Here is a 21,467-nt window from a genome sequence, read left to right as displayed (position 1 = left end):
CACCTGAGATCAGGAGTTCAAGACCAGCCTGGCCAACATGGCGAAATCCCGTCTCTACTGAAAATACAAAATTTGGCCGGGCATGGTAGCATGAGTCTGTAATCCCAGTTACTTGGGAGGCTGAGACACAAGAATTGCTTGAACCCAGGAGGCAGAGGTTGCAGTGAGCCGAGATCATGCCATTGCACTCCAGCCTGGTGACAGAGCGAGACTCCGTCTCAAAAAAAAAAAAGTTATTTTTATAACTTAAATGTATTGAGTACATTAGCTTTCCACTAAATGTTACTCTAAAAAATTAATGAGGCATATATAAAAACACAGAAACATGTATTTACAAAAAGTTGACATTTTCCTGAAAAAAATTACAGAAAACCAGAAATTTTACTGCAGAGTTCTAAATATTTTGATATAATCCTTTTCCTTATCATTTTTTAAGTTTTCTTTTTTTCTTTTTCTTTTTTTTTTTTTTTGAGGTGGGGTTTCACTCTATTGCCCAGGCTGGTCTGGAACTCCTGGCTTCATGAGATCCTCCTGCCTTGGCCTCCCAAAGTGCTAGGATTACAGGCTTGAGCCACTGCACTCAACTTAAGTTGTTCTTATAACTAAATTATAATTATGTATATTAATAAAATTTTCCTTAAGGGAGATTAATAACAAAATTTTAAATTATTTTTTTCTACTTAGATCTCCTATAACCCCATTAGAAATCTTTACTAAGAACACAAAGTGACTTTTGTTTCTCATAAATTTTAAGATTTCAATTCAATTAGATAAAGTACCATTTTGAATTTAAGATAACGATATATTTCCAAAGCCCCAAATGGAAACGTCAATCTTAGCAGTAACTCTGAAGTCCAAGTTTATTACTCTTTATTCTAGAAAGAAAAAAAAAAAAACTAATTCTGCCTCCCTCAGTCAGCCCATTAAAACAATCCAAAAAAGCTTATTAAACAACTGCCTTTGTAACAATGTTCATGTTTTTAGAGGTGATCAGGTATAGGGCCAAGATCAAGGTTTCTAACACTTTCAACAAGGGATTAAAAGCAGAGTGTCAGACAAATCAAAACTCTAAATATTGTCAAAGATTAGCTGAATAAAAAAGTCATAAAGTTAGATTCACAGGGATCAAAGAGCTTCAACCTAATTCTAAAAATCGTTTCCCAGTGTAACTTCAAATAAATCCTTTGTGAATATTCCTAGTTTCTTCCATACATTAAGAAAATCTAAAAGGCAAACGAGTTCTAGATAGGAGACTAAGTATTAGTTGTTCACATTTGTATAGAACATTAAATTTTAGTTCTTATAACCCAATGAAGAAATACAAATGAGTCTAAGAGTTTGAGCAAAACCCTCTGGAGCGATCAAAACAAAACTGCAAACTTCTATGATTCTCAACTTTTCTTCCATAAAGAGTCCCTGGCAGCATGTCTACTGTACTTAGAGAAGCATGCAAAGAATTAGGTGGTTTTTTATTCCTAACAATCACATCCGAAAGTTTTTTCTGCAATTTCAATTGTACAGAGTACTCTTCCTCGATGTTGGCTCAAATTAGAGACAGAAAGCAGAATGGGTTTGCTAGGGATTAGGGAAGAGGGGAATACAGAGTAACTGCTTAAGGGGTACAGTGTTTCCTTTTGGGGTAATGAACATGTTTTGGAATTAGAGCTGGTGGTTGAACAACATTGTGAATGTACAAAGTGCCACCTAAACTATTTACTTTAAAATGATTAATTTTATGTTATGTGACTTAACCTCAATAAAAAAAATTATGTTAATCTGTAGATAAAAATGACCCCTTTAGAACTCTTTTCTTCCTCAAAAAAAAAAAAAAAAAAAACTGCTACCATGTTCAAATGCTATTTAGATCTTGGGAAGTTTTTAAATAAAATGCAATTATAAGTTAAATTATTACTATATGTGCACAGTAATAATCAGTGAAGGCATACCAGTGTCAGTTTAAAACACTGCTATGCCTGTAATTTCAGCACTTTGGGAGGCGGAGGTGGATCACTTGCGCCCAGGAGTTTGAGACCACCCTGGGCAACATAGCAAAATGCTATCTCTATAAAAATAATAAAAATTTTAAAAAGTAGCCAGGTAAGGCGGGGAATATCACTTAAACCAAGGAGTTTGAGGCTGAAGTGAGCTATGATAGTGCCACTGCACTCCAGCCTGGGTGATAGACCATGAGTGACTCTGTCATTCATTCATACATATATACATACAGCATTGCTAAAATGCTTGATAACTTTCAAAAGAATATTGCTCTGACATACATCTGTAAATAAGTAAGGTGACTTTAAATTTGAGGAAAATTCTTTCCCCAAGCCTCAATCAGGAAAACATCATAAACTAATAAGAAGTATCTAATAAACAAAAAGTAAACAAGATTATATAAGAAGTAAACAGGCAGAATCCTGACCAAAAATGGACAGACATAAATATGCTAAAGTTAACTGTCTTGGGGATGTAGGGCAACATTACTTCAGATTGGTAAACGTCACACTTCAAAAATAGAAGAAATCTACCTTAAGAAACTCTGTAGTAAGAAAAACTCCTCTGTATAAATGCCTGACAAAATTAATCTTTTATCATAACCTCTAAAGCTAGTCCAAATCCAGCCTAGATTCCAGAATTACACAAAAGAAAAAATCTTGGAGACGGTTCTGGGAAAAGGCTGACTGAAATCTGTGACTGTTTTGATACAGGCCAATCTGAGAATTTTAATCCCTCTGAACCCAATCCTGAAGAATACCTGAACCCTGAGCACAGACGGGGCCAAAGCTAAACCAGGTCAGAATACCCTGCCAAGGAACATCCTGATCCGAGGTGTTCACCAAACAGGGATAATTTATCAGTTTATTCTTCACTTTGTTGGATGCTGACCATTTTCAAGATATATACAAGAGTGGACTGATCAGACCCATCAAAATCCATTTCAAGCCCTAAGATCTGGAGATGAAAAAATACTGCAGAATTCTAAATTATCTATGGCTTAAAGAAAAAAAATTATAAATTAAGAACTTCAAATATTAGCTGATCCAACTTTAACATCATTGAGTATCTTTAATTATTTAAAAAAATTTATAAAGTATTTCAAAGGCACAATTTAGTAATTGCCTATGTAACAAATTAACCATGAAAACAATTATAGCAGTATGATAAATCTGGCCTATGTAAACAGTATGAGTTTTTATATTTTATAGCATTCAGATATGCTCAAAACAAAAATTTAAGTGTTTCTTTTGTGATTCACATGAACAAATACTTTCTTGGTCTTACAAGTAGATATCTGACAGGATACAAATAATGATAATAGCATAAGTTCACAGGCAAAAAAAGGAACCTGTCAACACAGAAGATGCTTCAAAGTTTAACTGTGACACATGTGGTAGTGGCAAAGAATCTAATTTGTGTCACAAGACCTGGGTCTGAGTAAGCTCTTTTACCTATTAATTATGTGATCTTTTTGCTGGTTACGTAGCTACTCTTAGCTTCACATTCTTCATATGAAAAAATGAGGACAACAGAACTAATACTGCAGCATAATGAGGAAGCTTAAATATTTTTATTCATTCAACAAATATGTTCTGAAAAACTAAATTTTTATTATTGTGTACAAAATTACCCTTTTTAATTTCTTCAAATAAATCAAACATATATTAACTTTTAATATTACCAAGAAAATATAAATCTAATTCTTAAGCTCTGGTTCCAAAACTTCTTAGAAGTAAATTTTTATTACCTGAGAAAATATGAACTTAAGTAATAAGTATTGATACTGAAGACAGGACAGTTGAGGGATCATATCTTAAAACTGTTTTGACACAAAATAAATAAAAACAATTCCCTAAATTTTTTTCCTATTAAACAGAAATACAGACCCAGACTAAGCCCATAAATTGCTGGGTCAATAACCAATCTCAAATATAAAACCTTACCACTTAAAAATATTTATTTTCAGGAAAATGATATTAAATGAGGTAAATCTGCCCTTGACATAACACGGTGAGATTTTTTTCATAACACAGCACATGAACCACTTAAAACTTACAACCTATAAATTACTACAATTGTTCTAATAGGTTTAGGGCCACACATAAATTTAAATATCATTATAACACAGACTTTACTTGGAAACTGTGCTGACCTAACAAAATTTAGCACAGAAAAAAAAAAAAAAATCACAGATTTGAGCACCTGAAAAACGGTGTCCTTTCTGAAATATCTGCAGAAAAGTCACAACATCAGGAGCCATAGAAAGTTGTTAATTCTCCATCATTCAAAAAATCAAAACATTTCCAACATTATTTATGCTAAGCATAAAATGAAGGTCAATATTGATATTCATTCACTATACTTCAAATCCTAAACAAGATAATTCAACCTTTATGTTTATTCAATTGCTAGTCTATTCAGTATCAATTGTTGTGGAAGAACTAAGAACTAGACTAGTGCTGCTTATAATGTTTTTAATTATAACAGACTTGGACCAATTCTACTTAGAAATTTACCCTTAAAAGAGGTGAAAGATATCAACTGGCATCTTTTCAGCACAGGTCAGTGCTGAAAAGAACACAACCTATAATCCTTAGGCCTTGCAGTTGAATGTTAACAAGTGAAAAGCGATCTCCTTGGATGTATCCAAGCAATTTTAATATAAATTTCTGCATACCTAGGTAGAAACTACTTTAGAAATAAATCTACCTTTTCCCTCACTTGTAAGAAAATGTGGTAGAAGCCTTGAGAAATTAAGTTTAAGGCTGAGCGAGGTGGCTCACACCTGTAATCTCAGTACTTTGGGAGGCCAAGGAGGGCAGATGACTTGAGGTCAGGAGTTCCAGACCAGCCTGGCCAACATGGTGAAACCCCGTCTCTACTAAAAATACAAAAATCAGCCAGGCGTGGTGGCGGGCGCCTGTAATCCCAGCTACTCTGGATGGTGAGGCAGGAGAATCGCTTAAATCCGGGAGGTGGAGGCTGCAGTGAGCCCAGATTGTGCCACTGCACTCCGTCCTGGGTGACAGAGCAAGACTCCGTCGCAAAATAAAACAAGAACAAACAAAAACGAAATCAAATTTCAAACTCAGAGAAAAGACTGGTCTTGAACAGTTTCAGGAAAAATTACTGAAACACGAGACAAGGCACAAGAAGCTCTACGGCCGGAGACGAACCACCTCTGTCTCCTTTAGAAGTGCTTCCTGAGGTCCACTTTATGCTAGTTGAATGTTGCTTCTTATATTGCAAGTTATAATTCAAAACGCCTAGCTGGAATAAAAGTCCTCTTTAAACATTACAGTTTGTCTCCGCGTTGCCAGTAAGTGTTTGTTTCCAGTTTCATAGGCTATTCTGGTATGTCAAGAGTTGTATCATTACTGTTCCAAAAGAGCCCTTGTTTCAATACACTCTCACCAGGGAGGCGGGCATAACTGATGTTTACAGAACTGATGCTTAGAGATGTTTAGAGAGGCGCGCATCCCTTACCACTCCATCCTTTATCGATAACCAGATTTTGTATGTTTTTGTTGCATTTAAGTTTTTTTTTTTTTTTTTTTTTTTTTAAAGACACCTGCACACACACAATTTTCCCATCGCCAGCAGGGAGAAGACTACCAGGCTAGATCTCCAGGGGCTTCAGGGAAACAGACACCGTGAAATCTACTTGGTCAAAGAAGGGGAGCGCTTCAGGGCCTGGGGGTGGAAGCAGCCTTGAGGTGCTGGGAGGCCGAGGCGGCGCCTGTTTACAGACGCCTTCGCCCTCCCCCACCCTCACAGACGAGGGGTCCAAAAAGCAGTTCCCGTGCGCACTCCCAGCCTGGCCCAGGCCCTGGGAGAACCAGAGGAGCCAGGCAGCCCTTTCGCCCCCTCCCTCTGGTCCGAGCCTCCCTTCGCCCTCCTCTCGGCCTACCTATCCCGACAGGCCCTCCAGGCGGCAGGCAGAGGCCTGAGGCCTAAAGAACGCCGGCCACTGACAAGCCCCAGAGCAGCCAGCGGGGGCCCCGAGGAGCCTGGGGCCGGCCGGGCGGCCGCTGCCGCGGAGGAGCAGAGGGCGGGCGAGGACAAACCCTTCCAGACCACAGCTGCCTATTGTTCCCGACTGAGGCCTCGGCCGCTGCAGCCCCGCTCCCCAAGTCGCCGCCCGCCGCTCGCTCACCGCGCTGGTCCGAGCAGCAGCTCCTCTCAGCTCCGAGTCCCCGCGGCCGTCGCCACCGCCGCGGCAGCCGCCGCCGCCGCCGAGGCCACCGTTGACTCTGATTCTGTCCCAGGCCGCCGGGCCACGGCTGCCGCCGCCACCGCCAGCACCGCCTCCGGCCTCCCACCTGCTGCTGCTGAGGCTGCTCCTGCAGCAGGGGCCATCTTGTTGCTCGGCCTCCTCTTCCTCCTCCTCGTCCTCCGCCGCCCAGTCGCTCGTTGTCTTCGTCCCCTTCCTCTTCCTCAGGCTCCGGCCCGCCCCGGAGACTGGGGCGGAGACGAGGGCGAGGATCCTCCTTCAGGAGGCGGGGCGGGCGGAGGGGCGGGGCGGGCGCAGGAGCAAAGCTCTGAGTCACCCGCCACCAACGCCCGGAGGGAGACCGGCAACGCTCTCCGCCGCGACCCAAAGTCTCACACGCCCTGAGCAGAGGAACCGGTCCCTCCGTCCGGCCTGCCCTCCCGCACCGGCGCCTTTGGGCTCAGCGGGCCATTGGCCAGATGGCGAGAGTAAATTGGGGGAATTTCTGTCGTTTCCCTCCAACCCCGCACTACGTCTACTCTTTGGCTTTCTCAGCCGTTGTCCCCCAACTCTTGTTTCTTTTTCACGTCTTGTCCCCCACCCCATTTTTCTTCTTCCATATTATCCAGGTTCTGGCTCTCATCAGCTTTGTCCTCGTCACCCCTCTCGGAGTTCAGCCTCCTAAGGCTGTGAAACAGCCCAAAGGCCCGGACACGCTACTCCAAAACGTCTCTCCTGGGCTGTGTGAACAATAAGAGCTATTTGGGGACGACAGAAAAAGATATGGCCCATAGAAGAGCTCCTGAAATCTAACCTTGAGACTCTTTAAAAGTTTCTTTTCCCTTGTGGAAAAGGTGCCGTTTTGGTTTTGGGGAATGGGAGGTCCCTTCAGACAATTCATTTTAGCCAAACCCTCGCTTTTGAGAAGGGAAAGAAATGGGATTATTGTAACACCATACAGTACTAATTTCAAAATAAATCACCTAGAATAGAGGAGAGAGAGAGTCCCCAAATAAACAACCATTTAATACTCTCTACTCGGCGCTATCACCTTTTTTGCTTCAGGACCTGACCAAGAGAGCAGAGATTATGTTTTTCTGTCCTTTCTTCACCGTTTACATCACAGTACCCCAAGAGAAGCACTTCTGCCTTTAACTTGATACATTGGAATCGCTATCACAGATAGTGTTTTTGTATTATTTTTAAGAAATATCACACACCTTCCTAAACTCTTGGAAGAGAAGAATTCTTTTTAGTTGTTAACATCCCCCTGCTACTGAGATCCCAGCTTCTGTTTAGAAGACCTATTGATGTCTTTCTACTGATAGGAATTTGCTGCCTTTGAACTGGGTTTAATCTGTAATCATCTTTTCAGCCTACTAAATAGTAACCCCAGTTCTACAGAGAGTGAATTTCTAACTACCACAGGGGGATTTAGGTTAGCATGTGCCAATCTAAAGGGATCTCTTAAAGCCTTTCCTTCCTCAGACCAGGCCTCTGTACCCTGCTAGGAAAAACAGATTAATCTGCTCCTCCTGCTTTTCCTCCTCCTCCCTTCTTCTCACTCCTAGGGAACCTTCCACAACAGAAGGTTTTAGCAACTGTTGCTAGGCAAACATGCCAACTTCCTTGTTTAGGTGAAGCAAGTAACTCGACTTCCATTACAAGTAACCTAGATAATGTAATTTCTTTGAACTATTAATAGTTGTACCACAGTTGGTAAGGCTCCTTAATGGTTCCCTTAAGCAAAATGATTTTTAAGTTGTTTATTTTTATCTCGTCAATATTTCAATTAAAAATACGTTAAAGGCCAGATAGATGCAGCGGCTCATGCCTGTAATCCCAACATTTTAGGAGGCTGAGGGGGGCGGATCACCTGAGGTCGGGAGCCTGACCAACGTGGAGAAACCCCATCTCTACTAAAAATACAAAAATTAGCCAGGCGTGGTGGCGTGCACCTATGGTCCTAGCTACTCGGGAGGCTGAGGCAGGAGAATCACTTGAACCTGGGAGGTGGAGGTTGTAGTGAGCCTAGATCGCGCCATTGCACTCCAGTCTGGGCAAAAAGAGCTGAACTCTGTCTCAAAAAAAAAAAAGAAAGTTAAAAATGGAGGCGCTTCCCGAAACCCAAATTCATTTTAGTGATATAAAGACGCATTTGACAGAAAAAGAAGAGCAGCTTTGAAGAAAACACTTATGCTTACAATAAAAAAATAAAAAACTAATCTGTGAGAAGTCATATGTTTTCAACTCCCCAGTCAGACTAGAAGTATAAGATACAGGGGATAAGGCCAGGAGCGGTGGCTCATGCCTTTAATCCCAGCACTTTGTTAGGCCCAGGCGGGCAGATCACGAGGTCAGGAGATGGAGACTATTCTGGCCAACATGGTGAAACCCTGTCTTTACCAAAAATACAAAAATTAGCCGGGCGTGGTGTCGCATGCCTATAGTCCCAGCTACTCGGGAGGCAGAGGCAGGAGAATCACTCGAACCCGGGAGGCAGAGGCTGCAGTGAGCCAAGATTGTACCACTGCACTCCAGCCTGGATGACAGCGAGACTCGGTCTTGGCCGGGCATTGTGGCCCACTCCTGTAATCCCAGCACTTTGGGAGGCTGAGGAGGGTGGCTCTCCTGAGGTCAGGAGTTCAAGACCAGCTTGGCCAACATGGTGAAACCCCATCTCTACTAAAAATACAAAAAAATTAGCTGGGCATGGTGGCAGGCACCTGTAATCCCATCTACTAGGGCGGCTGAGGCAGGAGAATCCTTTGAACCCGGGAGGCGGAGGTTGCAGCGAGCCGAGATCGTGCCATTGCACTCCAGCCTGGGCAACAAGAACGAAACTCCGTCTCAAAAATAACACCAAAAATTAGCTGGGCATGGTGGTGCACGCTTGTAATCCCAGCTACTTGGGAGGCTGAGGCAGGAGAATCGCTTGAACCCGGTAGGTAGAGGTTACAGTGAGCCGAGATCACGCCACTGCACTCCAGCCTGGCGACAGAGCAAGACTCCATCTCAAAAAAAAAAAGATACAGAGGATAATTTATCTCTTGAAACTGAGTCTATTTAAGATAAAGATAATATGAATATTCAGCAAGGGGGAAAAAAGATATTCTGGGTTTTATTCCTAAATTAACAATTATTTGAAAATTTAGCTAGGGAAATAAGCTCTTTTTAAAAATTTTATTTAAAATGTTTTTACTCTTGTTAGAGTATTGAGATTTGTTGTGAATTAATACAAATAAGATTAAATGAGGCCGAGCATGGCGGCTCATGCCTGTAATCCTAGCATTTTAGGAGGCTGAGGCAGGAGGATTGCTTGAGGCCAAGAGTTCAAGACCAGGCCGGGCACGGTGGCTCACGCTTGTAATCCCAGCACTTTGGGAGGCCAAGGCGGGCGGATCATGAGGTCAGGAGATCGAGACTACGGTGAAACCTCGTCTCTACTAAAAATACAAAAAATTAGCCGGGCGTGGTGGCGGGCACCTGTAGTCCCAGCTACTCGGAGAGGCTGAGGCAGGAGAATGGCGTGAACCTGGGAGACGGAGCTTGCAGTGAGCCGAGATTGCGCCACTGCACTCCAGCCTGGGCGACAGAGCGAGACTCCGTCTCAAAAAAAAAAAAAAAAAAAAAAAAGAGTTCAAGACCACCTGGCCAACATAGCGAGACCTTGCCTCTATTTAATTTTTAAAAAAAATTTATAAAAGATTAATGACGCCAGGCGAGGTGGCTCACGCCTGTAATCCCAGAACTTTGGGAGACTGAGGCAGGCAGATCACCTGAGGCCAGGAGTTCAAGACCAGCCTGGCCAACATGGCAAAGCCCCATCTCTACCAAAAATACAAAAATTGGCTTGATATGGTGGCACACGCCTGTAATCCCAGCTACTCAGGAGGCTGAGGCAGGAGAATTGCTTGAACCCGGGAGACAGAGGTTGCAGTGAGCCGAGATCACGCCACTGCACTCCAGCTGCGGTAACAGAGGAAGACTCTGTCTCAAAAAAAAGATTAATGAGACATTATGTTGAAATTTAAATTATATATATTTAAACCTCAGAACTCTTAAAATTTGTTTTAATCCACTGAAACTCGTATTAATACACTGAAATAGTGTTTGAGAAGAGTCTTGAGCTTAGATCATATGTTAATTAAGAGTATATTACTTAAACAGCTTATATGTTTCATAGCCATTTGTGCTCAGAAATCACTATTTTGCTCACACCTGTAATCTCAGCACTTTGGGAGGCTGAGGTGGGCGGATTGCTTTGAGCTCAGTTGTTCCAGACCAGCCTGAGCAACATGGCAAAACCCCATCTCTACAAAAAGTACAAAAATTAGCTGGGTATTGGTGGCTCGTGCCTGTAGTCCCAGCTACTCAGCTACTCAGAAGGTTGAGGTAGAAAAATCAATTGAGCCTGGGAAGCAGAAGTTATAGTAAATGGAAATCATGCCACTGCGCTCCAGCCTGGGCTACAGAGTGAGACCCTGTTTCACAAAAAAAAAAAAAAAAAAAAAAAAAAATCACTATTTTGTAGCTTCAAGACAACTTAAACAAATTGTTTTATCTCATATTTTGTTAATAATTCTGATGTGGAATACCCAGAAATTTAGACTCTGCCCTGGCTTCCACTACTGATATACTATGAAAATCAAATGAGTCATTTCATATATAATATCAGCACATGGCATGTAGTAAGTACTGAATTTTTTTCAAATTCATTTTGAGCATATGTTATTACAGTTTTTTGTTTCTTAATCAGTCAGATAAGAATGACAAGTCATCAAATACATTTTTGCTCTTTGCATGAACCCTAAAAAAAGATTAATGCAACTTTTCAGATCATACACAAATCAGTTAAAATAATGCCTTATGTTTTCAATATATATTCTAATATGCCTATACTGTATTTTCTGATATGCCTGTACTATGTTATTTGTTCCTCTGATTTTTTATTTTTTTGAGATGGAGTCTCTCTCTGTCACCAGGCTGGAGTGCAGTGGCACAATCTCAGCTAACTGCAACCTCCGCCTCCCGGGTTCAAGAGATTCCCCTGCCTCGGCCAGGCTCGTGCCTGTAATCCCAGCATTTTGGGAGACCGAGGTGGGAAGTTCACAAGGTCAGGAGATCGAGACCATCCTGGCTAACACGGTGAAACCCCACCTTTACTAAAAATACAAAAAATTAGCTGGGCGTGGTGGCGGGTGCCTGTAGTCCCAGCTACTTGGGAGGCTGAGGCAGGAGAATGGCATGAACCTGGGAGGTGGAGCTTGCAGTGAGCCGAGATTGCGCCACTGCACTCCAGCCTGGGTGACAGAGAGAGACTCCGTCTCAAAAAAAAAAAAAAAAAGAGATTCTGTTGCCTCAGCCTCCTGAGTAGCTGGGACTACAGGTGCGCGTCACCATGCCCAGCTAATTTTTTATATTTTAGTAGAGATGGGGTTTCACCATGTTGGCCAGGATGGTCTCAATCTCCTGATCTCATGATCCTCCCACCTCGGCCTCCCAAAGCGCTGTGATCACAAGTACGAGCCACCGTGCCTGGCCTCCTGTGATTTTTTTTTTTTTTTAGAATAACTTAATGCTTTTTAGGTTATGCTGCATGACTTTTTAACCTATTACACGCTTTAAAATTGTTCTAGAATGTGTAAATGTCAGCCTAACACACTGTCATATTAAGGCTAGAAATGACCTTAGATACTCATTTATTTCAACAGTCGAAGCTGAGAGTAAGAAAGACTGGATAGATCACTTACCTACCCAACTACTTCTTTATAGATAAACACCATGTAATTGAGGAGGGGGTTAGGGAGCAAAGAGGGCTGGGAAAAGAGGTGAAAAGATGAATGAGGTATGTATCCCTGCCTTAGAGAAATTGAATAACCTAGTAGGAACAATACAATAAGATATTCATGTAAACTAGAATATAAAGTACCTTAGTGATTAGTGCATAGAAAGTACAAAGTCAGGCCAGGTGCGTTGGCTCATGCCAGTAATCCCAGCACTTTCGGAGGCTGAGGCGGGTGGATCACTTGAGGTCAGGAGTTCAAGACCAGCCTGGCCAACATGGTGAAACCCTGTCTCTACTAAAAATACAAAAATTAGCGAGGCATTGTGGCTGGCGCCTATAATCCCAGCTACTCAGGAGGCTGAGGCAGGAGAATCGCCTGAACCCAGGAGGTAGAGGTTGCAGTGAGCCAAGATTGTGCCATTGCACTCCAGCCTGGGCAATAGGAGTGAAACTCCATCTCAAAAAAAGAAAGAAAGTAAGTAGAAGGTCCTCTGAGAGTTAAAATCATTCTAATGTCATGGAACCTACCTTCTGACAGGTGGCAATTCTGTGGTATCAGATGCGTACCTGGGGCATAGAAATCCAATCAGCTCTCAACTTGGGACACCAGGGGGATGAAGGAGGATAAGGAAGGAGAAATTGAAAGGCATGAGAGTAGAGTCTGGATTAACTAAAAAACCTGGTTTAAAGTACAGCTGGGACCTGAGACCTCGCCAGTCTAAATAATTTATGTAAGGGGAGGAAATGACATCCTCAAACACACACACACAAAATGGGGAGTACTGGAGCTGAGCCACTTGGGTTTTCTGAACTGCTTTAGGTAACGTAAGAGTGGGAAGTTAATTGTCTTCTCCATCCTTACTATCCTCTCTTACTCTTATACAAAGATTCCCCATGACCTCCTACTTCCTCCCCAGTCCACAATATTGTACCCCTCCTATTAAAATTTCATTAAAAATAAAACACTAAAAAATAAGAAGCACAGGAAGATGTCCCATGCAATACACTATAGAAATATGAGGAAACCGATGGTGTCTGACCTACCCTACACCTTTAGAGTCAAGTCCAAAATCAGACCCAAATCATCATCTGCAAATTAAGCCTAAGAGGTTGCTGTAGGTTCAGGGTGATAATCACATGGCAAACATAGCCCAATTTAGTTCTGAGATTTCAAGAGCTAGGTTCCTGTGGACTTGAGATTCCGAAAGAGCTAAGTAAAATGATGTTTCTGAGTCTTACATGAAATTGCTTCTAAATTGGCCTGCCTTCCGTAAAGGCCTCCAGCCCAACATTGAGCTGTCTGAACTTCAGCTGACCCTCAGAGACTTATCTGAAGCCAATGATAAACAGAACGCCTTTACAAAAGAGACGTCAAACAACTTTCAGCAAAGTGGTCCTTTCTAAGCAGTTGGGTTAAGAGAAAGCAGCTCCACTTTTCCAGTGGCAAAACTCACTGGAATATTGTTGTTTTCACTATTAGTTTGCTAGGGCTATCCCACCAAATGCCACAGTCTGGGTGGCTTTTTGTTTTTTAAACGTAATCCCACATGGCAGCATGTTAAGTTATTATTGGTGTAAAATGGATAAGTATAAGATTTTTGTTTTGTTTTTGAGATGGAGTCTCGCTCTGTTGCCCAGGCTGGAGTGCAGTGGCATGATCTTGGCTCACTGCAACCTCAACCTCTGCCTCCCCGGTTCAAGCAATTCTCCTACCTCAGCCCCCTGAGTAGCTGGAATTATAGGCATGAACTACCATGCCTGCCTGGGATAAGTATAAGATGTTTTATGTAAGCCTCAGGGTAACCATAAAGCAAAAGCCCATAATAGATATGCAGGCCAGGCGCAGTGGCTCACGCCTGTAATCCCAGCACTTTGGGAGGCCGAGGCTGGCGGATCATGAGGTCAGGAGTTCAAGACAAGCCTGGACAACATAGTGAAACCCTGTCTCTACTGAAAATACAAAAATTAGCCGGGCATGGTGGTGCACGCCTGTAGTCCCAGCTACTCGGGAGGCTGAGGCTGGAGAATCGCTTGAATCTGGGAGGTGGAGGTTGTGGTGAGCCAAGATCATGCCACTGCACTCCAGCCTGGGCAACAGAACGAGACTTAGTCTAAAAACAAACCAAAATACAGATATATATTATATATATATTATATTATATATATATATAACATATAATATATATAACATATAATATATATTATATATATAATATAACATATAATATATATTATATATATATTATATACATGCAAAGGATAAGAAAAAATTTAAATCATACCATTATAGAAAATCATCAAACCACAAAGGAAGAAAACGAGAGAGGAAGAAAGGAACAAGAAACTACAAATCAACCAGAATAACAAAACAATAATTTAAAAAAAAAAAACAGAAAACAATTTTTCAAATGGCACTTATAAGTCCTTACCTATATGTAATTACTTTGAATGTAAATCGATTAAATTATCTAATCAAAAGGCATAGAGTGGCTGAATAGATTAAAAAAAAAAAAAAAAACAAGACCCTTAGAGGCCAGGTGTGTAATCCCAGCACTTTGGGAGGCCAAGGCATGCAGATCACCTGAGGTCAGGAGTTTGAGACCAGCCTGGTAAACTTGGCAAAACCTTGTCTGTACTAAAAATACAAAAATTAGCTGGGCATGATGGCAGGCGCTTGTAATCCTAGCTACTTAGGAGGCTGAGACAGGAGAATTGCTGAAACCCAGGAGGCAGAGGTTACAGTGAGCCAAGATCACACCATTGCACTCCAGCCTGCGCAACAAGAGCGAAACTCCATCTCAAAAAAACACAAAAAACTTAGCTAGGCATGGTGGTGGGCGCCTGTAATCCCAGCTACTCAGAAGGCTGAGGCAGGAGAATGACTTGAATCCAGGTGGCAGAGGTTGTAGTGAGCCGAGATCGTGCATTGCACTTCAGCCTGGGTGACAAGAGTGAAACTTCATCTCAAAAAAAAAAAAAAAAAAAAGACCCTTGGAGCTGGCACAGTGGCTCACCCCTGTAATCCCAGTGACTCAGGAAGCTGAGGTGGGAGGATTGCTTCAGCCCAGGAGTTGGAGGCTGCAGTGAACTATGACTCTGCTGCCATACTCCAGCCTGGGCAACAAAATGAGACCCTATCTCTAAAAACAAACAAAAAACAAGACCGAAGTATATGCTGCCTACATAAGACTCACTTCACCTTAAAGCAGGGGTCCCCAACATCTGGGCCATGGACTAGTACCAGTCTGTGCCCTGTTAGGAACCTGGACACACAGCAGGAAATAAGCAGCTAGCAAGAGAGCATCACCGCCTCAGCTCTGCCTCCTTTCAGATCAGTGGCAGCATTAGATTCTCATAGGAGCACGAACTCTATTGTGAAATGTACATGCAAGAATCTAATGCCTGATGATCTGAGGTGGAACAGTTTCATCCTGAAGCCATCCCCCACCCCTGGCCTGTCCGTGGAAAAATTGTCTTCAGAGAAACTGGTCCCTGGTGCCAAAAAGGTTGGGGATCATTGCCTTAAAGGACTCTTGTAGACTGAAAGTGAAGGGAAAGATGACTGTTTGTTTATATAACTAATTATTGGAAACTCGTGTGGGGCTCTGTCTGTCTAAGCATACAATTCTAGATATACTGAGTTCAATATACTTTGTAACCAAATGATGTCCTCTAGCACAAATGTATATTCAACATCTATCGGGCAATATTAGGCTTATCCGATCATGAATATCAGTTAAGAAAAAGTTGGACATTCATATGTATATCATTCAGGAAACTAGAATTTGAAACGTAATGCTTTAAGCAATATGGAGAAGAAACTTCCTTTTGCTCCATACTTTACTTTGTATGATCTGGACTTGGGGGAGTCTTTAGAGTTTTCTGTTTTTCTAGGAGGTTAGGGACCAAAGATTATCCCTATCACTTGGAAGCAGTTCATGAACCATGCAGTAAAATGTCTGTATAGTAGGCTCCTCATTGAAGATGAATATTCAGCTTCATGTTACTCCATGAGTTTATTTTCTTCTTGTTATCCTCTACGTTTGAATAAAGTGTTTGAGTGCTGTAGTCTTTTCTCAGTGCTAATCTTCTATTAATGGGAGAGTTCTGCAACCATACTTGGGCCAGTATAGCACCAGTGATGGGAAATACCTAGAGCTCCACCAGAGGAAAAGCAAATCACTCAGGTTAAGAGTCAGAGTCCTGCCAGGCGCTGTGGCTCACGCCTGTAATCCCAGCACTTTGGGAGGCCGAGGCGGGTGGATCACGAGGTCAGGAGATCGAGACCATCCTGGCTAACACAGTGAAACCCCGTCTCTACTAAAAATACAAAAAAAATTAGCCCGGCGAGGTGGCGGGCGCCTGTAGTCCCAGCTACTCGGGAGGCTGAGGCAGGAGAATGGCGTGAACCCGGGAGGCGGAGCTTGCAGTGAGCCGAGATCACGCCACTGCACTCCAGCCTGGGCGACAGAGCAAGACCCCATCTCCAAAAAAAAAAAAACAAAAAAGAAAAAAGAGTCAGAGTTCTTCTCCATCTTGATATTTTTTTTCAGTTGTCAAACTGGGACAGGCAGAAAGATCTAGTTCAAGCCCTTGTTCCACCGCTTACTAGCTGTGTGATCTTGTACAAGTTAACCTTAGAAATGTTCACTTTCCTTTAGTATAAGATTTGTCAAACGTATCTAATGTAAAATACAAGGATTGTGAAATTTATTTTATGGAGATTAAAATGAGAAAATATATGTAGAACATCTAGTACAATGCCTGACATCTATTAGGTACTTGATGAATGAGAGTTATTAAAATTATACTAGGTACTGTACATTGCATTAGGCTGATGGTTCTCAATTTTGCTGTGAACTTTTAAAAACTATGGTCCAGGCATGGTGGCTCACACCTGTGATCCAGCCCTTTGGGAAGCTGAGGCAGGTGGATCACTTGAACTCAGGAGTTCAAGATCAGCTTGGGCAACATGGCAAAACCTCGTTTCTACAAAAAATACAAAAATTCGCTAGGTGTGGTGGCACACACCTGTAGTCCCAACTATTTGGTGGGCTGAGGTGGGAGGTTTACTTGAGCCTGGGGAAGTCAAGGCTGCAGTGAGCCGTGTTTGCACCACTGCACTCCAGCCTGGGACAAAAAGTGAGACCCTGTCACAAAAACAAAGCAACAACAAAAAACTGTGTATCTCCAGCTCGGACCCTAGAAATTCTGATTTGGAGTGTTGGTGTGGGGCCAGGCATCTTTATGTTTTTTGGATTTTATGGGTGATTTTATCCTGTCTTCTTGGGTGAGAACCACTGACATAGGGCAATGGTCAGCAAACCTTTTTGGTAAATGGCCAGATAGTAAATATTTTAGGCTTTACATGGCATATGGTCTCTGTCACAGCTATTTGACTCTGTTACTGCAGTGTTAGAGCAGCTATAGACAATATGTAAACAAATAAGAATGAGTGTTTCTAATACAACTTTATTTATAAAAACAGACAAAAGGAAGTGGCAGGCCAGATTTGGTCCCCAGACAATTGCTTGCCAACACTTTCTTATGTGGAGGGAGATTTTTTTTATTTGCTATAGCCAGAGAAAGTATATTATTATTATATTCAATGGCGGTATTAAAAGCCTTACAGTGTTTGGTGCAATACACAGTTAATTAAATAGACAACGCTCCTGCCCTCCAAGGAATTAGTCATTCAAAACAACAACAACACAGACTTAATATTTACAAGTAATCCTGCATGAGTAATTATCACATAAACAAATGACTATACAAGACTACATATGAAACTGAGTTCAGGAATGGCCAGATTCTCCTAATGCTTCCATTTACAAATATCAGATAAAATAAAAGGAACATAAGGACTCATTCAGGAATCAATGTAAAGAGGAGAATGATGCCCCAGAGTAGCTCCCTTTTTTCAGCAATAGGCTGTAAGGGAGCATCTTTTAAAAAGGGATCCTTTAAATAGTACTTCATGGCTTTCCACATGGCTGAATTTACCTTCTCTCAACACTGATTTCTTCATCAAAATATATTATTGTCAGATTTATCCTCTGAGTTTAGGGGCTATATTATGGTTAAGTTTAATGATATCAGTGCTCATTACCTTTAACCTGGAACAAAGAAAAATATCTTCTGTCTCAATAGGAATAGTAAACTTAAAGGAAAAGTCAGTAAATCAGTTTGTGTGGATGTGTGTGCAAGTGTGTATAGGTATGTTTAAATAAAATTATTGATAATTTAGTAACCTACTGCCTACAATGGTAGAAAGGATGCAGTAGTAGCTGTTGCATAGGGCAAGTTTCTTATATAGCCCTGAAGGGATGGGCAAGTGTTGTGAACATTAGTAATTGTGGCTGCCCAGCATCTGACTCTCTCCTCCCTCTCTTTGGGAATTCTCCATTTGGGAGTTTTAGTGGATGGCAGGGTCTCTTCTCCGACTATAAGGACTGGAAAGGTCAGATACTTGCCTAAATGCCCTCCCCCAATCTGCCAAACACAAAATACACACCCAACTAGGCTGAAGGAAAGTGATTTAAGCTTGGTCAACTATAGATGCTGTTAGTTGGGACTGTGAATCTGCAGTGAGTTACACAGAATTAGGTAGAATTCATCCCACTAGCAGCGCTGGTACCAAGAGTCTGGTGGGACATCAGAGTCTGATGGCACATCAGAGTCTGATGGCAGCAATCCCTGAGGTGATGGCCAGCATCCACTGGCAGTGGCAATGGTACTCTTATCAGGGCATTTCAAGGCTGACATTAGCTGTGATTCTGGCTATCTAGGTTCTCTCAATTCCTGTTCCTCAAAACTGTGAACTGCCTGGGCGCGGTGGCTCAGGCCTGTAATCCCAACACTTTGGGAGGCTTGAACTCAGGAGTTCAAAACCAGTCTGGGCAGCATGGCTAAACCCCTTCTCCATCAAAAATACAAAAAAAAAAAAAAAAAAATGGCTAGGCATGGTGGCACGTGCCTGTGGTCCCAGCTACTCAGGAGGCTGAGGTGGGAGGATCACTTGAGCCTGGGAGGTAGTGGCTACAGTGAGCCAAGATCATGCTACTACACTCCAACCTGGGTGACAGAGTGAGACCCCATCTCAAAAAAACAAAACAAAACAAAAAAACTTTGAGCTACTCAGTTTGCTCCTAGTAAATTCCTATTCTGCTTAAGTTAGCCACTGAGATAGTTTGACCTATAAGAGGAAGAGTGTAGAAATCAAGGGACTGCAGAAATAATCTATTTTTCTATTTCTAATACAGGCACCCTTTACTCAGTTTAAAGGACTTATCCATGCTTTTTCTTTTTCTGTGCCCTGATTTTTATGATTGCAGTTGTCAGAGTCTCAAAACTTCAAGGTACATCTATATCCATTTCACTTAAATTGAAGTGAAGGTATCCTAAATGACATGTTTCCTTCTGTTAACTCAGTTCATTTATTATTCCCAAATAATAAGCCCTCCTTTCAAGCTTTTGATTTGAACTTTTTACCCATCTGTCAAGAATGTTCAGTGTCTACTTTAAAACTAATATTGCACTTATTTCTCAAGGGGAAAGTCTCCATATCAATTTCTCTCTTAGTCGGGATTTATATCCTAGGGGAGAAAAAGAAGAATAAAATAATCTCTTTCTTGGCTAAAAACTATTACAAAAAATAAATGTTTTTTTCTTGAATTCCTAACAAGAATTTTTCTTTTTTTTTTGAGATGGAGTCTGTCTCTGTCACCCAGGCTGGAGTGCAGTGGCGCGATCTCAGAAGAATTTTTCTAATCAAGCATTTCATCTGGGGCAATCAAGCAATCAAAGCCTTCCTTGCTAAAATTACATGGAAAAAGAATTATTTTCTACATTTTTGCAAAAATATTTTAACTACCAAAATTGAAATGTTCATTTATGTTTTTTTTTTCTGCAAAGATACTTAACCTTGTTTCTGCAACATCTAATTGAGTCACAAATGTTCTCAAGTGATGATATAAAAGTCACAGAACAAAATTAATTTGCATTCACTTTATTACAATCACAACAAATATTTGGTAATCTCCTTTGTGCCACATAACACCACAGACACTGTGCTATTTTTTTTGTTTTTTTGTTTTTTTTTTTTTCCTGTCACCCAGGCTGGAGTGCAGTGGCACCATCTGGGCTCACTGCAACCTCTGTCTCCCGAGTTCAAATGATTCTCATGCCTCAGCCTCCCAAGTAGCTGGGATTACAGGCGCCTGCCACCACACCTGGCTAATTTTTGTATTTTTAGTAGAGACAGGGTTTCACCATGTTGGCCAGGCTGGTCTTGAACTCCTGACCTTAGGTGATCCGCCCACCTCAACCTCCCAAAGTGCTGGGATTACAGGCATGAGCCACTGCGTCCAACCGTGCTATGTTGATATAACAGTAAACAAAACAGACAGGGTCTCTCCCTCAGAGGCTTATAGTTTAGTGTGGAAGACAGAAGACTTATAATTAAATAACCACAAGTATGTTAAGTGTCCTGAAGGCCAAAGTACATGGGATGTTTAGCAGTAAGAATTGACCTAGTCTGATGAACAGAGAAGGTTCCTCAAGAAAGTGATGTTTAAGCTGAAGTGAAAGGATGAGTAGAAATTAGCTAGGCAAATGAGGGATAAAATGTTTCAGGCAGAGGATAGCATGTGCAGTATCTCTGAGGTAGGAAAAAGTGTGGTATATTCAAGGAACTAACAGAAATCCAGTTTGGCTGAAGAAAGTATACAGATTCAGAGGGAGGCTAGCAAACAAAGAAGATGCCACAGAGGCCAGCAGGTAGACCTTGGAAGCCAAAGTAGGAATTTTGAGCTTTATTTAATTTACTTTTTCAATATCTTCAAATCATTTGAGCTTTATTTTAAGATAAGTTTGCCAGATAGTGTACAGGATGTTAAACTAATTTATATTTTAAATAAACAATAGTATTTTAGTATATGTCCCAAATATTGCATGGAACATAAATTGAAAAAATCATCCATTATTTATATGCAATTTAAATTTAGGCCAAGGGTGGTGGCTCACACCTGTAATCCTAGCACTTTGGGAGGCTGAGGCAGGCAGATCACCTGAGGGCAGGAGTTTGAGACCAGCTTGGCCAACATGGTGAAACCCTATCTTTACTAAAAATATAAAAATTAGCTGGGCGTAGTGGCAGGCACCTGCAATCCCAGCTACTTGGGAGGCTGGGGCAGGAGAATTGCTTTGACCCGGGAGGTGGAGGTTGCCCTGAGCCAAGATGGCACCATTGCACTCTAGCCTGGGCGACAAGAGTGAAACTGTGTCTCAAAAATAAATAAATAAATAAATAATAAAAAACAAATTTAACTGGGCATCCCATATTTTAATTTGCTAAATCTGGCAACCCTACTCCTTATTTATTTATTTATTTATTTAGGAGATACAGGGTCTCACTCTGTCTCACTCCAGGCTGGAGTGCAGTGGCACTATCATAGCTCACTGTAACCT

General features: G+C 41.7%; 2 protein-coding genes across 3 annotated transcripts in view; one reads left to right on the top strand and one right to left on the bottom strand.

The window, feature by feature from the left end:
• The window catches only part of RC3H1 (ring finger and CCCH-type domains 1), a 91,785-nt gene extending 85,545 nt beyond the window's left edge, over positions 1–6,240 (bottom strand). For both annotated transcript variants that reach the window (XM_032160944.2, XM_032160945.2), the window contains exon 1: positions 6,155–6,240. The gene's annotated coding sequence lies outside the window, so the exon portion shown is untranslated. The remainder of the gene's footprint in view (positions 1–6,154) is intronic.
• LOC131384047 (antifreeze protein Maxi-like) lies at positions 969–7,244 on the top strand. The gene is made up of 3 exons (XM_058442802.1): positions 969–994; positions 5,776–6,699; positions 6,841–7,244. Exons 1-2 carry the CDS (start codon positions 969–971, stop codon positions 6,614–6,616), a joined length of 867 nt encoding a protein of 288 aa, XP_058298785.1. The 3' UTR covers positions 6,617–6,699; positions 6,841–7,244.
• Positions 7,245–21,467: the final 14,223 nt, after the last annotated feature.

The sequence above is a fragment of the Hylobates moloch genome, unplaced genomic scaffold (assembly GCF_009828535.3).
Source record: "Hylobates moloch isolate HMO894 unplaced genomic scaffold, HMol_V3 SCAFFOLD_8, whole genome shotgun sequence".
NCBI classification, from domain to species: Eukaryota; Metazoa; Chordata; class Mammalia; order Primates; family Hylobatidae; genus Hylobates; species Hylobates moloch.
The sequence above is the reverse complement of the archived record's forward strand: the minus strand, read 5'-3'. Positions and strand labels throughout refer to the sequence as shown.

Bases quoted from the DNA above. Each gene is read 5' to 3' on its own strand.
- LOC131384047 (XM_058442802.1), top strand. From the start codon at position 969: ATGTTCATGTTTTTAGAGGTGATCAG. The intron at 995-5,775 runs GTATAGGGCCAA...CCACCCTCACAG, and splicing joins ATGTTTTTAGAGGTGATCAG to ACGAGGGGTCCAAAAAGCAG.